The 18,355-nt window shown below is 45.0% G+C and overlaps 1 protein-coding gene and 1 pseudogene across 1 annotated transcript in view; both read right to left on the bottom strand.

The window, feature by feature from the left end:
* Positions 1-5,039: 5,039 nt before the first annotated feature.
* LOC144106252 (E3 ubiquitin-protein ligase MARCHF3-like) overlaps positions 5,040-18,355 on the bottom strand; it is a 458,876-nt gene continuing 445,560 nt past the window's right edge. The window contains exon 5 of the mRNA XM_077639011.1: positions 5,040-5,365. Within this exon, the coding sequence (XP_077495137.1) occupies positions 5,281-5,365 (85 nt within the window). The 3' untranslated portion in view covers positions 5,040-5,280. The remainder of the gene's footprint in view (positions 5,366-18,355) is intronic.
* LOC144106729 (uncharacterized) lies at positions 8,185-11,262 on the bottom strand (annotated as a pseudogene).

The following is an 18,355-nucleotide window of genomic DNA, read 5'->3' as shown; positions in this document are numbered from 1 at the left end:
TCTGCCAGCAACCGCTCGAGCCCAACTCCGGAGCCACTCCATCGCCCCCATGAAGTCGTCGGCACGTAAGCTCGGACGCCCCAGCCTCTGATGTATAATCTTAATCATGTGTAATTATTGAATATACCTGTTTGTTTAAACTGAGCCATACGGTGTCTCTTTGCCTCTCCGTCCCGTGTGGACCTGCGCATTATGGGGGTCATCACACAGGGTTTTCTTCTTCTGGCCGATCCGCGAGCATAACCCGCTCAGCTTTTTTGGCGCGGGGAAAACAACAGGAACGTCGAACCGGCCAGCAACCTTCTTCGAGCTGTGCGCCACTCGGTGTATATAGGGAACCACTTGTAATCGTCTTGATCCCGGCTTAGCATGTGGTTTTTTCTTCTTGCTTTTCATTTTTGAAGGGGGGTCTCTGCTAAGCTGCAAACGACAGAAGACGGGAAGCCAGCCATTTGAAGCCCTTCGATCTGATTTTTGAAGGTAGCCTCAGCCATGTGAGCACACGACTTAAGCAATGCAGACTTGAGGGAAAGCGATGCGATAGCCCTTTTAACTGTCTTGGAGAGCGCTGATCCGTACTGAATCAGTTCCTTGCATGGCACTATTGCATGGCACCATCAATACCGAGGTGTAAGTTTTGTCTTAGTAAACTAAATGATTTCTGACTTTTGTGCTTCAACCAGCTTTAAAGCATACTGCCGTAGGACGCTGTGAAGGGAAAAAATACAATTCACATCATATTTCTGGCTGCGAATATGGCTAAGAATTTAATACATGTGTTGTTTTTCCTGTAGATGTATCTGATTTCAAGTTGGAGAAGGCAATGTACGACACCGTGGAGGGAATCCCAAATGATGCAGCATTTAGCAAGAGGACTGCCACCATCATCTGGTCCACAGAAGCAGTTGCACAATGCGGCTTCAGTAGGAAGTGCTCAGGAGAGTGACAGCGGAAGGCAAGGAAAAGGCTCTCCACAAGGCTAAGCGTAGAAAGCTGCGCTAGCTGTTTCTAGGTATAATTATGCGACATCATTGCAGCTTAAAAAAAAAAACACGTCCGCTCTCCGTTCTGTCTTCTTTCATCGTGCGTGTGCTCTTGTGCGCTGGAAGGGTTGTTAGTGGTTCATATTATAAAAGCACCAAACAAAGGGCATGTCGTGCGAAGGCAAGATAACCTCAGGTCTTTAAGGCTAACGGAGCGGATTTCAATTGAAGGCAAGCGTAGCAGGGACGGCAGAAAGTTAGGTGGGCAGATAAGATTAAGAAGTTTGCGGGCATACGGTGGGCGCAGCTGGTAAAGGACAGGGTTAATTGGAGAGACATGGCAGAGGCCTTTGCCCTGCAGTGGGCGTAGTTAGGCTGATAATGATGATGAATTGATGGGCAGAATTAGTAGCTGGTGTGAGAGATGATCAAACCAGCTTAAATGCCTGGGCTCTAACAGCAGTGCACCAGTGCATGATCAGTGAAATTACAGATAATAAGCAACTTTGAATGAATAATTAAGTGTCATGCTATGGAAACAAAAGGCTTACGGTACTTAGCAGTCATTTGCCCTGAACCTTGGATTTAAGTGCGGAGTCCTAAGTGATGTTCATTCAGTATAGGTATTCGTGTATGTCACACCTGCCATCATCCATGAATACTCTGGTTGTCTCTACTCAATCCATGACAAAAATTAGCAACAGCGCTCGTCCTGTCGTCAGTGTTTTTTCTTCTCGTGTCCCTGTCTGTTTCCGCGCTGGTCTTTTCGAAGCATACTATAACTTAATTGTAACCATCAATGAAACATAATGCATGAAAATAACTTTAAATTGAATGCTAGCTGACCTATTCTCTAACTGGGAGATGCCATGACGAAAGTGACTCTTAGCTTCCATCATGTATGCCATAATGAGCTCCTCTTTTCCCTTCCCTTGTCTGCTTTCTCGTTTATCTATGGTGCATGCAGTTTTGTAAATCATGTTCTTACTTGGGCTACTTCAGTTTACATGTAAAAAGTTTTGGCTGCTTTTTGCTCAAGCATAGGTGTGCTTGAGCTATCTATTGCTAGTTTGCTACATGCTTTGTAAAAATAGTTTGTGGCATTAAATATGACAAAGCATATCTTAGCCACACTTTGTCACACTTAGAAGGGACGGCCCAGTGTGGCCCTGCAGAGCTGGCTCGAAGCGGTTGCAATACATTGTTGCGTATATGTTGGGAGGGATCGCGCGAGGTGTGTGTTATGTATATGTGTGGCAGTACACAGTACTACTTTGGAAAAGACGCCGGTCTGCCGAACAATGTAAGCGAAGCTTAAAAAACTCCAGTTAGTCTAAATTAATTTGGAGCCGTCCACTACGATGGGCTGAAAAGGTTATTATCGGCCTTGCTGCGAGAAGCGCCTCTTGCAAGTGATCTGCCTGCTAAGAACTAGTCAACTGGCTAAGCTTATTCACACATTGTTGTAACTCAAGGCCTAGCACATTGATTAACGAAAAGAAGTGCACCTCACTGGAAGGCGGGGAGTGCTAAGCACCATAGCGGGCAGTGCACAGTACGCAGAATATACTGTGGGTTTTGTATGTGTGCAAATGTCTGCAGGTACTGTGCAGTCAACGGCACCAGAGGCACATGATATGTATAGCAGGCCATACCTAAACAAAACTGATGTGTTTTCAGGCAGCTTTGGCTTCCATACATTCAGCATAAAAAAAAAACCTGGCAGAATTTTTTGCACATCTGCTGGGTTTTACCGGTGCCAGGTTTCAGAGCATATTGTTTAATTTGCATTGAAATTGAGTAGGAGCAAGGTTACCTTTCAAATGGTTAACATTCCACCCTTTTCGTTTTATGTGTGGAATTCAACTTAAAATAAATTTCAACATCTTTACTTCAAAATTCCTCTTGTCGGATTTTCATGCTTTGCTGCCGAAGTAGGAAGAAATGAACAGGAATGGTCTTCTAAATAGATACAACCAGCCAGTGCCATGACTGTTCTGCACCCTGGGCACATAAAAATTGTCAATACATAGATTTTCTCACCCTGAATTGTACTTGCATCAAATATTTAGTTTTTACTGAAACTACAGCGTATCTCGCTTTGTGCCCATCTTTATAAGCATCTTGTAATCATTTTTCTAATTCCTCTCAATTTTTTGTTTGCTGCGGCAGTGGAATTTTTATGCCAGTTTATTTCTCTAGGTTACGAAATATTAGCATCTCTGAGCCTGGTAATGAATGAAATTACCCGATAAGCTAAAATGATGTTCATTTTCTCAGAAAGCTTGATTTTGTGTTGCAAGGACTGTCATGCTCAATATCAGCTGCAAATATGGTCGGAATTCATATCATGAAGCAGACGAACCCAGCTGTGGTGTAAGTATATGCAGTTAGCTATGAATGCAAACAAAACAACACTGAACGGAATAATTTACAACTTCATTCGCACAGCGTGATGACGAACAGGGCCAAGAGGGGAGGCACAACAAAGCATTATCTGGCGTCTTCCCCCTTGTCCGTGTTCATCATCATTGCACTCGGTGAGTCAAATCATGAAATGCTAGCTCGCCCAGCAACACATTATGAGCAACTTAATGCAAGTGTGGTGCTTTATGTGAGGAGTATTGATCTACTATAAAGCAGAAGGCTTAGCTGGTTCAGTGCAGAGGCATTGCGAGTCATATTGAATGTGTAGCACATGTTTGCATCACTGAGCTAAATTTAACTGCAGCATTTTCTAGTTGCATTTGCGCCGTGCTTATTATAGTGTATTTTACAGGAATGTATGATTTTGTTCTGTTGCTCTTCAGGCATTGTGGCTGCGCAGCTGGAGTCAAGCTGCTGTCAGGGAAATGCAAGATATTCGACTTTTTCAGAAAAGGTGCACGCTATGACGCCAGGGGCCTCCAGCTTGACTTACTGCCAATTTTGTCGACCAATAAAGCTAAGGATGCTTTTGAGCAAACGCACGTGAGCATTTTTTCTTTCTTTCGATACGTGCTTGCTCTTCATCTTCGGCAAGAACATCAATGACCTGGTTATGTGCATGCTCCAGTGTACAATCATGTGAAAAATTATGACCCCGCGAGTGTGTGCAACACTATGCCTAACTGCGTGCAGGTGCCACCTGATTAAATGCTCGTGTCGTCAAGACCGGCGCAGCGAGATCGACGCATGTAAGTGTGCCTGTCTCGACATCAGGAGTGCTTCGTCAGGCAGCAGCCGCATGCAGTTTTACACGATTCGGCACGCTCTTGCCGGTATCTCTTACATTTGCTCACGATAATATGTCCAAACTCACAGCATCTTTATAAAGACATATTGTGCGGTACACCAACTACATCTAATCTAACGGTACACCGACCACACCAGGAAACACTAAACCAAAGCACACCAGAGCCGTTATCAGACGACCGGGTCACAGCACAGAACACCAGATTGGAACACACTAAAACACACTACACTACGCCACATCAGGACCCATGTCTGAAATCTCGGTCTGGTCGGAATAGCAGACACGGTCACACCAGAACACACTACACCGGATCACAGCAGAAAAATCTCTGAAAAGCAGGTTTGGTGCGGACACCAGAAGCAGGCTGGTATTTTTTATTTCAACTGGGTGCTTTCGACAAATAATGTCATCGGGGGTGTGCATAGAAAAAGAGAAAATAAACATAAATACCGAACCCCCGAAATCCGATCTTAGATAATTAAAGTGTTTTGCACTAAGGTTATAATAAATCAATCCACTATAAAGGAAAAATTACCCTTTATTGACGACAACACTGTTCACGTTACCTGCGCGCCTCGGAAGGAGCACGCAAAGCTGAACCGCGAATTAAAATGAACCTAATTATGCGTGAGGAAGATAGGCGAGCTCCACAGGCAGACGTTCAGCCGCTGTCACTCAGCAGAGAATGCGTTGCCAATATTTCAAATGAAATGAAATTTATTCCGAAACTAAATGGTTACGAGGAGGACAGGTAAAAGCTGTGAGAACAGCTTGAGGAGCCCTAAGCCCCTAGCACACGGGGCAGCATTGAAGGGTGCGGCTAAGGAAGTACACAATACACTAGGATGAAAACATATACATGAGGTATGCAACATCGCTCGATTCATCCTTGAAAACGATGAATCGCCTAATACGAGGAGCCGCTGGACAGATGTGCTCATCGAGTACCAAAGCTCTCCTTGTACTGCCAGGCCCGACAGCAATGGGTGAAGGCGGGGAGAAGAGCGCTACTTGTCCATTCCCCACGGCTAGTGGCGGTCGCTTAGAGGACGCGCTGGTGGGCTACTGCGCGTGTGCCTCAAGCCTCTGTCGCAGGGCCGGCGGAGGCGACTGTATCTTCCAGAGGAGATACGCCTTCCGGTACAACCTGCACGTGTCAGATGACAGAGAGAAAATATCACTTTCCGTCTCTGGTCAGAGGGGGCAGTGGCTCACAGCTGTACCCCCATTCTGAAGGCGCGGATGGCTACACAGAAAGCACTGAGGATGATGAAAAACACTTAGTGCAAATTTCATTAAAAAATGTGCGTTTAAATATCGTCAACCCAACGTACAATCCAGGCCTTTTCCATATCTCTCCGGGCTAACCGTCTCCCTCGCTAGATGCGGCAACCTTATCCATGCTCACTTCTTAATTTCACCCGCCTTCCTTACTCTCGTCAGCCTTAGCTACGCTCGCCCCCTTTTGGAATGCCCTCCGTTGCCCTAAGGGACGATCGGCTATCATAATTTCGCATTACGTGCCGCACCCGCACCCATTTCTTCTTTTCCATTTCGGTTATCATGCCTAAGCTAGATTCCTTGAGTCTGTTTGCTGCATTAACGTTAAACCTGTAATTTTATTTTCTCTTCCTCGATCCGCTGTCTTAAATCCCAGCCTTTTTGTTAGCGTACAATTTTCTGCACCTATCGTTAGTGCCGGCAAGATGCATTTGCTAGATGATTTCCTCTCGTGGTATCTTCTACATGAATGCATCCAAATTAAATAAGCGACGCGTTGGCATGCATTCTGCGCACCTTCATTGTGGAAGTTGCCCACGTTCTGACCACAAAACTGCGACATGCTTTGGTCAACGTAAAGGACGTTCTTCCAAAAGATAAATATCCGGTCGTGGTTTACAGCACTCCCTGCTCTGACTGCGACTGCGTCTACATGGGCGAAACTGGTAGCTTCGAAAAGCACCTAAAAGATCATAAAAACTACGTTAAAAAGTGGATTCCAGTGCTACTGACGAACGCTCCATATCGAAACAGCATGTTATCGACTGGGACAAGGCACACGTTCTTGCGACAGAAAAGAAGAAATTCGCTCGCCTTCACCTGGAATATCACGATACAAACTACCAGTCAAACCTGGAACCGAACCTGCGGAAACTGACAACTGCTTACGCACGCTCCCTGCGCCTCCTTTTCAAGCATACATAAGCTCGCGCACCCGCTTCTCGTTTTTACGGTGAACAAGGCTACCGTATGGGAGCCCAAATGTCTTTTGCGTATTCTTTTCTATGTTGTGGCCGGCGTCTGCAATGTCACTTTTTATGAATGCATCCGACACATAAGAAATCGAAATTTGTTGAAATTTATAGCAAAAACAAATTTTCCATGGGACCGAGACTAAAGGTGACGTACAAGTCACCTGACTGGGCCTTAGGCGCCAGAGATTACAGATGCAACACAACTTGGCGGGCATAGAGCAAAACAAAACTTCCGGTCACTGGTCACGGATAAAGTGCATATACAAGCGCATAAAAAAACTTTACGTACATAAAATGAACAGTTAGAAAATTAGAGTGTGCGAGAACGCAGCAGAAATTGGGCACAAATATACACATATGTTCCACAAAGTATATTTTAGTTGTTTTCATGAAGTATGACAAGGATGATGATTGTTCAAGAAGATCAAATACACGGGGGTAACAGTTCAAAAGTTTCGACATTTACCAGTGAATTAACTGCTCACCATACCCGGTTCTTATAGGAGTTTTTAGGAAGTTTACATTCCTTAAACCATAGTGTGGGTCTGTATAAGTAAACGTGTTTAGAAACGCGATACAAACAGCCATGTATTGTATCCATACAAATTCGGACAGTCGCTGCTGAAACAGTGCCGTTATAATTATTATCTGACTTCTTTTATAGCATGCTGAAACACAGTCATATCTAGACAAATTGTAAATGAAGCGACAGCATTCCTTTTGTAGAAAATAACCCTTTTCCATGTTTTTTTTTTCGTACCCGCTCCCCATACCAACAAACAGTACTGCACGCGAGACTAAACCGTGGAAAAATATATTTGCTTTCTTAAATGCATTGGGAGAAGAGGGCGACATTTATTTAGTATACCAATGTAGCAGGGAGTTTTGCTGGTTACTGTATCAGTCATGGTGACTGGCAGAGTGATGGACGCCAGATCGTGTCGAGGGAACGAATGCCAGTAGTCGTTTATCGCATCGTATGTAAAACCACGGTGGGCGAGAGGGTAGTGATATCAGGAAAGGGAATGTCGGCACGGTTGTGCTCGGAAGCAAAGATATATGCACGCACAAGTAGATATGATGCATACCCCTCCTCAATGAATAATTCACTTCAAAAACTCTTTTGCCGTCACTTGCTAATTTGTTCAAAGCTCCCCGTGTAGCCAACACCACCTAGACTTTTTAAGGCCTCTCCACGTTTGCGTGACGTCACCGCACTGCGACGGCCCAGTAGGTTCGGCTTCCGCGCTCGCACGCATTTCAAAGTGCTGAGTATGTCTCTCGAAAAGAAAATTACTTTTTTTTTAAATCGTCTTTTGCTTGCCCACACCCTATCCGAATGTTTTTTTTTGTTCTTGTTTCTTTGAAAGTATCAGCAGTTACATTTTAGCAGACTTTTACTGACTTTATATCAAAGCGCGCATGTGTGAAGATACGCTCGTAATATTTTTTTTATTGAAAATGAGCAACGCAGAGGACTTTCACAAGTCGTATTTTATTTTCAGATGAGAAACACGATCAGTAGGAGTAGGAGGTAAGTAAAATGTTGCAGCACTGAATCATAAAATGCAGTAAGTGAAGCCAACAACAGAAAAGCTGTAAACAGAAAGCAAACAAAAGAAAATGTGCAGAATATATAATAATACAACGCAAAAACTGGTTCCCAAACTAAAAAAAAACTAACAAAAACAGTCACAAGCACACAGAGTAGTCAATTCTTCAATGTCTTCAATTTTCTCTATTTTTCTTTTGCAGCCTTTTCAACTATAAGTTGATCATTTTTTCTTTTACAAAGGTTATTTAGAAGCGTGTTTGCTGCTGCACTTAGGACATAGTGCATTACCAACTGTGGAGTGTGCCCATTCTCACACACATCAAAGTCAATGACGTCGTTTAACACATCATGTGTGAGTACCAAGAGAGCCTCCTTTTGATTTGGTAGTGCATGAAACTGTGTCGCATGCTGTTCGCTTCTCAGTTTGTCAAGAACTATCTCAGCAGTAAGAACAGCATTTACTATGGCAGGCTGTGGAAACTTGAGACTACCACGAGTCATGGCCTTGACTTACTCCCCACCTTCTACTTCAATTTCATCTTCTAGCATTAAATTTTCTTTGCAAGTTATGCATGACAGCTTTTTGAACCCAGCGTGGTCACAATAGCCAGCAACGTAAGTGGTTGCTGGGAGATTTGGCGCCTTCGCATAATCGTCGTCCGTTACCTCAATGTCAAACACTTCAAGTACTGCATCGTTTACTGCCACCGCATCTGTTGCAGCCTCAAACTCTGGGAGGTCCAAAATGTTGTGCAGACGAAGTTTTCGCTCCGACTCATAGACTTGTCTTATGGAAATGTGGTATTGCGCACCGGAGAGTTGGCGGTATTTGCCAAACCTCTCTTCCAAGCAATCAGTCTGAAACTTTCCTAAAAGTACATACTCGAAGTTCATTTCATCTAGGCAATACCTAGTCACCTTTACCAAGGTGTCTGTCGTGAGTCGGAGCGCACTGTGAGTCTCTCTTGTAAGTATGCCTGTGTCAAATTTGAGAGACTGCTACAGATCTAGCCACTCCACTATACTTAACAGAAACTGGATCTGTGGACTTGACGCTGATGTAATCGGTGACTGCAGCTCATCACGAAGTCGAGTACCCTTGTTGCATGTCATTACATTTACAATGTTCCACCACTTTGTTATTGTTTCAAGGAAATGTGCAGTACCAGACACATGATCTAGCTCAAGTCTGGGCCCACATGCTCGCAGAGCTGCTGCCGTAGACGGGCTGAAAATCCTCAGCGCAAGCTTGACATTCTGTCGCTCAATATTCGATGGGTTCAGAGATTTAGACGAACGTGTTGGTTCTGATTTAATCAGCTGACCCTGTTCTTTCGAGTGAAGTTCTCGAAGTGTTTTAAATGAAGCTGTAAGTATAGGTGGCTTTATATTAGGTCCTGTGGGGCTAGGAAAAAACATGCATGTTCCAGCATTTCGCTGATTGATCCAGTTATTCCTGACGCATTTTATTAAGTGTACAGGATCAATCAGAAAAAAAGAGAGGACGTTTAGAGTCTGCAGGGTGTGGATACACACTCTGAAGTTTGCAGGTGGCCCCAAAAAGTGACATTGTTTTCCGGTTGATTGAGTTATTGTCAGCTATCACTGCGATTATACGCAACCCAACATGCTCTAGCTGAGTAATGATGCTATTCAGAATAGTGTGAAGCTGCTGTGCGTTGATGCGCTCTACTGGCAGTATGTGCACAACATTCTTCTGACGCGAAAGCAAGCTTTGCATCATAAAAACATGGGCTGTTTTTGCTGCATTAGGGCTATTTGTAGCCGCACCAACAATTGCTCCTCCCTTATAATCAAAATACGGCTGCAGGTGAATTTCGTCCATCATGAGTACAACAATTTTTTCATGCTCCGTCATTGCTGCGACAAGCTTCTTTGCATACGATAAGAAACAAGTGCCTTGCTGTTCAGCTGCCGGGCTTACGCTGTAGGAGTTACATATACGACGTATTGTAGATTGATGTGGTAATCTAAGGTTTCCGGAACTGTGAAGGAACCTATAACCATGCGGAGAAACTGTAAATAAAATGCTTGAGAATACCAGCAACTCTGCAGAATACCGAGATGACCTGCTATGCTTGACAAGAAGAAGAGAAACTTGCTCTTTCAAAAAACTAACTGCATTGGGTTGTTCAACATCTGCCAGTTCACAATTTAAGGCATCTTCAAGCAGGGAAAGTGCCAACTTAAGCAAACCATCAATTTTTTCTTCATGCTTAGACAACAATTTTCCGTGAAACGACTCTACAGCATCCAGCAGACCTATCAAGCAACGGATATCATGTACTGTGTGAGGGATGGCATCTATGCCATCAATTGTAGTCAGCTGCACATTTCGGTAATGAACTTTCACCGGGAGGTTCTCTAAGACCGTGACTGACGACAAAACACGAGGGACGTCATCAACAGCAAGATTGAGAAAAAGGACGCAGGCAGGTCGAGAAATAACATTCCAAAAATCAGAAAGCTTGATTTGAGGAAGGCACTCCAGTAGAACTTGGAAAGTGTCAATCTTGTTCTTTGCTTCTTCCTCCTCGTGTGTCTGGAGTGACATGGCGATGGCATCTCGTAAAAAAGCTGCTTCAAGACGCATTCTCTTTTCAGTCGGTGCTTCTCGGGACGTAGTGGCGGGCGCAGAAAGGTACGCGGGACAGTTCGGGAATACACTGGGAATGGCGTCGGAGCTGAGACGAGCGATCTTCAATTTTGGCTCGACGACTTTGCCCGTTTTTGAGTCCACATACTTAGAAGAAGTCCGAATGTCTGATTCTTTAAAGTGCCGCTCGCAGACCTGCAAAGCCCACCGCAGATAAGGTTAGCATATTTAAGTTGATTAATTCCATGGGTGCAATAGCAATTAGCGCAGTGAAATATTTCAAATTTAGAATATTTCCAGCTCGCCCACTAGGCCATGTTGTAGCGCATTATGTACACACAGCTACGTCGCGGAATAAATATCACGCTTTTTCGACTTACCACTGAGCGCTTTCCGGGTTCGAAATCAGCACGTGGAATGGCTTTCAACCATTGCCTCCTTCTGTCAGCATCAGCTGGAAAAGTGAAGACGCGCACAGTCTTTTCTCCATCGTAATTCCCGCGGCAGCCGGGAACACAACAGTGTCCTGGCATTTTAACAAATGGCTCAGGAACTGTCACACGCGCACAGCACTTTCACAGACGTTTCCCAGGATTGCACTTCGAGTATTCACAGCCCGCAAGGAAACTTCAGCACATGACACAGAAAGAAAGAACGGCGGAGGAACAGCATGTAACACACGACACGTGCAGCACATGTTCAAACACGACGGTAGTGATGTTTACAGCAATCACGATGTCTCCTTTCAAATGATTGCTTTCAACAATTTACTAGAAAAACTGCCCAAAGTAAGCTTTTAAAAAATTTAACAGTTTCCAGAAATGCGAACGAAGATTGTTACATTGAATCAGATATCTTTCATGTCTTTTAAAACGGTGAAATTCATTATCTTCAATTTGCTATACGCAAATACGCCTCGGAGTACTCCGCACTTCAACAATTTGAACCAGCGCGGGAGGAGAACGGCGGCAGCGGCCGCCAGGAGGTGCTGCCGCAGCGGTGCTGAAGAGCGGGAAAAGCGGACCCAGCTAGAAAAACAGGTTGAAGCGCTCAGGTCGCGGCCGGCTGGGCTCCCCAGTTCGGAGAAGTGTCAGGTGGAGGACGAGGCTCGTCGATCGTACAGTGCTGTAGTGCAGCGAGCATTGAGTGAGAAAAATGCGAACGAAATGAAAAAGGTTAAAGCGGGCATGGAAACTCACGACAATAGCGTACAGCGGCAGGAGAGTCAGCTAGAGCGATCCGGAGGCCAACAGATGGAATTAGGAAGCGAACGTTTGGGGCACAGGAGAGTTCTGGTGGTCGGGGACTCGAATGTAGCGAGGGTTGAGGGAGGCGTTCTGACGGCAGTGAAGGCAGACAGGCGGGTGCAGGTGGAGGCTCAGTCGGGAAAGTGCATGGTGGATGCAATGGCCAGAGCCCGGGAGGTGGTGGTGGGTAGCATGGATGGCGAACACCTTGTGGTCATCCATGCTGGTCTCAATGATGTACTGCAGGGGAGGAGCCAGAATCTTGAGACGCAGTTGGAGGTGGGGATGCGTAGGCTTAGAGAGGCCTCTGAGAGTGTGCATGTGACCATATGCACAATCCCAGAGGTCCAGAGGCAGGCTCGCGAAACGGAAAGGAGGGTCGTGGAGACTAATCGGGTAATTAGGCTATTGAGTCGACGACTAAGATACGAGGTGATGGAGGTCCACAGGGAAGTGTACGAGGTTAGGCCCCACCCTTTTGCACAGGATGGCATCCACTACGGTGGTGCCACTGGCAAGAAGGTGGGTAGTAGGATAGGTCGCCAGGCAACAGCTTTTTTGGGGGGACCCAGAGCTCTGAAGGAACCAGTGTAGAGAAGGAAGAATTAAGATCAAACGGACAATGGAACCATAGGGGAAGAAAGAGACGCAAGCGCCAGGGCCAAGTTAATTCAGATATAGGTTTCATTAACATGCAAGGTGGCAGGAATAGACTGAAATGGGAGGAAATAGAAGAACAGTTAAGACAGGAGGAATTAATGGTATATGGTTTAGCGGAAACACATCTTAGAGACATGGAGCAACCACCCTGTAACCCAGACTACGCATGGGAATATTGCAATAGAACAGAGGGCAGCAGAAATGGAGGTGGAATTGGGGCATTCATTCATAAAAGTATGAATTTTCAAAGGGTTAGACTGGGATGCAGGGAACATTTATGGCTAAAAGGAACAGTGGCAGGCAAGCAAACACTCCTTGGCTTTGTATACCTGTGGACAGGGGTTAATGCCAAAGAGGAAAACAGGAAAATGTTAGAATGTATTGCAAGCGACATTGATGAGCTAGGAGGACAGGGCGAGATAATTATATTAGGCGACATGAATGCACACATAGAAGACCTGGATGGGTACACGGATTCGACAGGAAGCATGCTGCAGGACATGTGTGACAGGCATGATTTAGTTGTATGCAACAGCACCGAGAAGTGTGAAGGGCTCATAACATGGGAGGCGGGGAGTCTGCACTCGACGATAGATTATGCACTAATGTCACAGAGGATGTATAACAGATTAGGGGTAATGAGCATAGATGAAGATGGTTCCAGAAGTCTAGGTAGTGACCACAAGCGTATCAAGTTGAGCTTCAGAAGAAAAAGCAATGTAGGACTGAATCAAGATAAACAATCAGGGGGAAATTTTTACTCAGAAAAGCAATTGGAAGTAGCAGCCAAACAAATCGAGAAAGTAATTTTTGAGGATAGTAAAACAGAATGGACTTATACCAAATTAACTCGATTACTGGAGCTAGAGCTAGCTAAGGTGGGATTAAAGCTAAAAGGGAAAAGATGCAAACCCAAGAGTTGGTGGGATGAGGAGGTCAAGAGGGCAATATAAAAGCGCAAGGAAGCATCCAGGGAACACAGATATTCCAAGAAGAGGTGAAAACCAAAACCCGAAGTAGACAGAAAATGGGATACCTTCATAAAGTGTAGAAGGGACGCATCCTATTTGATTAATGAGAAAATTAGAAGAAAGGGTGCCCAATGGATGTCAAAAGTAAATAAAAAGGATAGAAAAGCAGCCCAAAAATTCTGGAAACATCTAAATGCAATGAGTAATAAAACTAGGCTAGAACAAAGGTTTATTGTTACAGATGAGGGTATTCGACTAGAAGGGGATGAAGCAATAAAACACATAGGAACAAGGATGACGGAAAAATTTTCAGCAAAGCACGTGGTACATAATTTATCGAAGGAGGATAGACCGGTTACAGCAATAGCTTCACTTGAGCAAGGAGAGTGGGAAAGGGCAGAGAAGAAGGTTCCTAGTGGCACATCAACCGGACCAGATGGTATCCCGATTACGTTGATAAAGAAGTTAGGTCCAAAATCCAAGCAAACATTAATACAGGTAGTGAACAAAATGATAGTGGATGAGAAAGTCCCCGATGAATGGCGATTAAGTAGAATGAACATGATATATAAGGGAAAGGGGGACAAAGCAGACGTAAGTAACTATCGCCCCATAACAGTGACGTCTGTGGTTTACAGGGTGGTGATGCAAATTATAAAGGATAGACTGCAGGCTCGGGTGAAGAACGAGGGGGTGCTAGGGGAACTACAGAATGGGTTCCGGAAACAAAGGAGGTTGGAGGACAATCTATTTTCATTGACACAGTGTATAGAAATTGCGGAAAAGGAACATAGGCCCTTATTGCTAGCATTTCTGGATATTAGGGGAGCCTATGACAACGTTACTCAGGAGCATTTGTGGGACATATTGGGCACATTGGATGTGGAAAATGGAGTAATTAATCTTTTAAAAGATATATATAGAGGTAACAGAGTGCTCATAAAATGGGAAAAAAATGTATCAGGGCCTGTAGAGATACAGCGGGGGCTTAGACAAGGATGTCCTCTGTCCCCTTTGTTGTTCATGTTGTACCTGCAAGGTTTGGAGGCCAAGCTAGAGGGGAGCGGACTAGGTTTCAATCTATCTTTTTTCAAGCAAGGGGAATTGATTAAACAGACATTACCGGGACTAATATATGCGGACGATATAGTGATAATGGCTGACAACAAGGAAGACCTGCAGAAGTTGTTAGACATATGCAGTACAGAGGGAGATAGATTAGGCTTCAAGTATAGTAAGGAAAAATCTGCAGTCATGACATTTAATGAAGAGGGCGGCGAGCATAGAATACAGGAGTTCGTGCTAAAGGTAGTGAATGAGTACAAGTATCTTGGGGTGTGGATAAATAACAGTGTTGAGTATCTGACAGAGCATGAAAAATATGTAATGAATAAAGCTAGTAGGAATGCAGCTGTCATGAAGAATAGGGCACTGTGGAATTACAATAGGTATGAGGTGGTAAGAGGGATCTGGAAAGGGGTGATGGTCCCTAGCCTGACCTTCGGGAATGCGGTCCTGTGTATGAGGCCAGATGTTCAAGCAAGGCTGGAAATTAGGCAACGGGGAGTAGGGAGGTTAGCTTTGGGAGCACATGGCAATACACCAAATCAGGGGGTACAGGGTGATATGGGATGGGCGTCTTTCGAGAGCAGAGAGGCTATCAGTAAGATAGCATTTGAGGAACGATTGAGAAGGATGGAGGAAAAGCGGTGGGCTAGGAAAGTTTTCAGATACCTGTATATAAAGAATGTTGACACGAAATGGAAAAAGCGAACTAGAAAATTGACAAGCAAATATCTGGACAGCAGTAAGGGGGCAAATCAGCAATTATCGGTTAAGAAAAACGTTAAAGGAACAGAGAGAGCTTTGTGGAAAACAGGGATGCTGACGAAATCGGCACTAGAAACATACCGGACCTTTAAACAGGAAATTGTCAAAGAAAATATCTATGATAATTGTAGGGGAAGTTCTTTGTTGTTTGAGGCCAGGACTGGAGTTTTGCGGACTAAGAAGTATAGAGTCACGTACCAGGAGATAGACACTTTGTGCATTGCGTGCGGAGAGGAGGAGGAAACGGCTGAACACTTGATACTTTTCTGTAAAGGGCTTCACCCTACAGTGGAAGGCAGCGGGGCTGACTTACCCAAGGCATTGGGGTTTAGGGATAGTGAAGGGAAAGTGGATTTTAAGAGGTTAGAAGTAACCAAGCGAAGGTTATCTGATTGGTGGCTAAAAGCAAGACAGGAGTAAAATTTCACAAGACATGGCTAGGTGGCTTGAGCCACCGCCCGATGTAAAGGGTTCAGCCGTATCCATCCATCCATCCATCCAGCGGTGGCTGCTCCCGCGTCGTAGTGCGGTGACGTCACGCGTCGGAGGAGAAACCGTGGAGAGGCCTTAAAAGTCTAGGTGGTGTTGGTGTAGCCCAAGCGTTCCTGTGGTCTGCCTTGCCTCATTTATTTTCTGAGGATTGGTGACGTTGGCCTCGATGCTATCGCAGGCATTGGCACGTTTGTAGAAGGCAGGTGAGTATCAGCCGATGTGCTTGCATCATCATCAGAGTTGCCACTCAATTCATCACCCGATGCTTTGCGGTGAAAATACTTTTTCGTTCTCAGTAAGAGTTGGCGGTTTCGGTGTAGCACCTTATCGTCTGCCGTATGAACATAATAGGACCTCGGCCCTGCTGGTGCTAGCACTGTGGCCTTGCGTGACCATGAGCCCTTCTTTACGAGTACCACGTCATCCTTAGAAGCAAAAGATTACAGTCACTGACCAAGTCAAAGTAAAAACAATTTGACGTTTCGGAACCCGTACGGGTTCCTTGCTCACACTGAGGCTAAAATGGCAGTGGTCGAAACTTAAATACGCAGAATATGACGTAATGACCGTATGTACACGGGTGGCATCGGCCCGTCCTTCCGGTTCATAGTATATGATGTCATCTGGATGAATGATGACTCAAGCAACAGGCGTGTCGTCAGGTTCCGCTCTTTGGATAGAATTGCGGCGTTGTCCCAGGCGATATCATGCGTTTTATCGTGCGCGTGTCGGCAATCGCATCGGAAGCCACTTTGTGGTTATCAACATCGCGCTGATGCTCTTTGAATCTTTTGGGGAATTTTCCCGTCTCACCTATATAAACATGGTTGCAATCACCGCACGGGATTCGGTAGACAACGCCGGGAAAGCGGTTATCTGGCAGGGGGTACTTGACATTCACCAGCACATTTCGAAGTTTGCTGGAAGGCACGTGTCCGATGCGTAGGCTATGCTTCGCAAAAATACGGGATAAAGCTTCGCTTATACCACGTACATACGGAATTCCAGCAGTGGTGGTGAAAACCTTACGACTGGAACAGCTCGGTGGAAAAATATGTTTTTTGATCCTTTTCACAAAAGGGTCGGGATAGCCATTAGACGAAAGTTCTTGGCGTATCATTTGAAGTTCGGCTTGCAAATCTTCCTTTTCTTTGCAGATTCGTGTCGCACGCGTCAGCAAAGATGACACAACGGATTTTTTGTGGGCAAATGGGTGATTCGAATTAAAGTCTAAGTACTTTCTTGAGTGCGTGGGTTTCCGGTATACTTTGAAGGAGAATCCGTCGCCCTTGCGTTGTACCAATACTTCGAGGAACGGGAGAATGCCTTGTTCACATTCGACCGTGAACTATAGTCTCTGATGGAAGGAATTAAATGGTTGCCGTAACCGGGAGATGCCCTCTTTGCGTAGGTTGCAAAAACAATGTACGTAGCGGTAAAAAAGATTGGGATGTGGTGTGAATTTACAGAGGACTTCCGTTTCTAATGCTTCCATTACAATATTTGCTGTCGTTACCGAAATGGAGGCGCGCATGGAAGTGCCGTGTGTCGGCGAGTAAAACTTCGAGCAATATGAAAAATACGTAGAATAACGGGAGATTGGGCGAGTTGGAAATGCTCCGTAATCTTAAAACAGCGCTAAGCAACAAGGACGAAGAACGAAGGGAACACAAACACAGGCGCTGATCTTACAACTAAATTTTATTTGAAGCAAGCAGGTCAATTTTTACGCACACAAGAACTACGCACATGCGCATGGTCAAACACAGATGTACTCATTTAAAAATGCAAATAAAAACACACACCGCATCAAAGGCTCGTGCAGTTATCGCCGATATGCTATCCCCTATGCAACAGGCTCATTTCCTTGGAGGTTAGGGATACTGAAGGTGTGCTGACGCAACAGCTTGTCTTATGACATGGAAGGCCTCTGCTATCTCTCTTGTGCGCCGATCATTGTGCGCAAACAACACTTCGGTGTCGACAAAATACGGTGTGCATTTACACGCGAAGCAATGCTTGGCTAGGTTAGCCTCTTTTTTTCTCAAGGAATTGGCGTGCTCCATGAGGCGTACATTAATACATCGGCCGGTCTGACCAATGTACGTAGAAACACATGACAATGGGATCTGGTAGACAATACCAGTCCTGCACTGGACATATAGATTGACATGGTTGATGTTACACACTTTCCTCTTTGTATGCCCTTCGATTTTTCTTTGTACTGCGGCCCCTACTTTACATAGTTTATTAGGGGCTGCAAAAAGAACATTAACTCCGTACTTAGCCCCCACTTTTTTAAACCAGTGCGACAGGTTGTGAACATATGGCATGACAGTCACTCTCTTCCTTTCTTTTTGTCTAGACTGCACATCTGAGGTGCGCTGACAGGACTTCCCCGCTTTTAATACTTTATCAGCACTTGACACAGTAACCGAGTCCGGGTATCCTGCTTCCCTGCACTTGCCACTTGGGCTAGGAGACTGCTGCTCATTTGATGAAGGCAAGAT

The sequence above is a fragment of the Amblyomma americanum genome, chromosome 10 (assembly GCF_052857255.1).
Source record: "Amblyomma americanum isolate KBUSLIRL-KWMA chromosome 10, ASM5285725v1, whole genome shotgun sequence".
Classification (NCBI taxonomy): domain Eukaryota; kingdom Metazoa; phylum Arthropoda; class Arachnida; order Ixodida; family Ixodidae; genus Amblyomma; species Amblyomma americanum.
The sequence above is the reverse complement of the archived record's forward strand: the minus strand, read 5'-3'. Positions and strand labels throughout refer to the sequence as shown.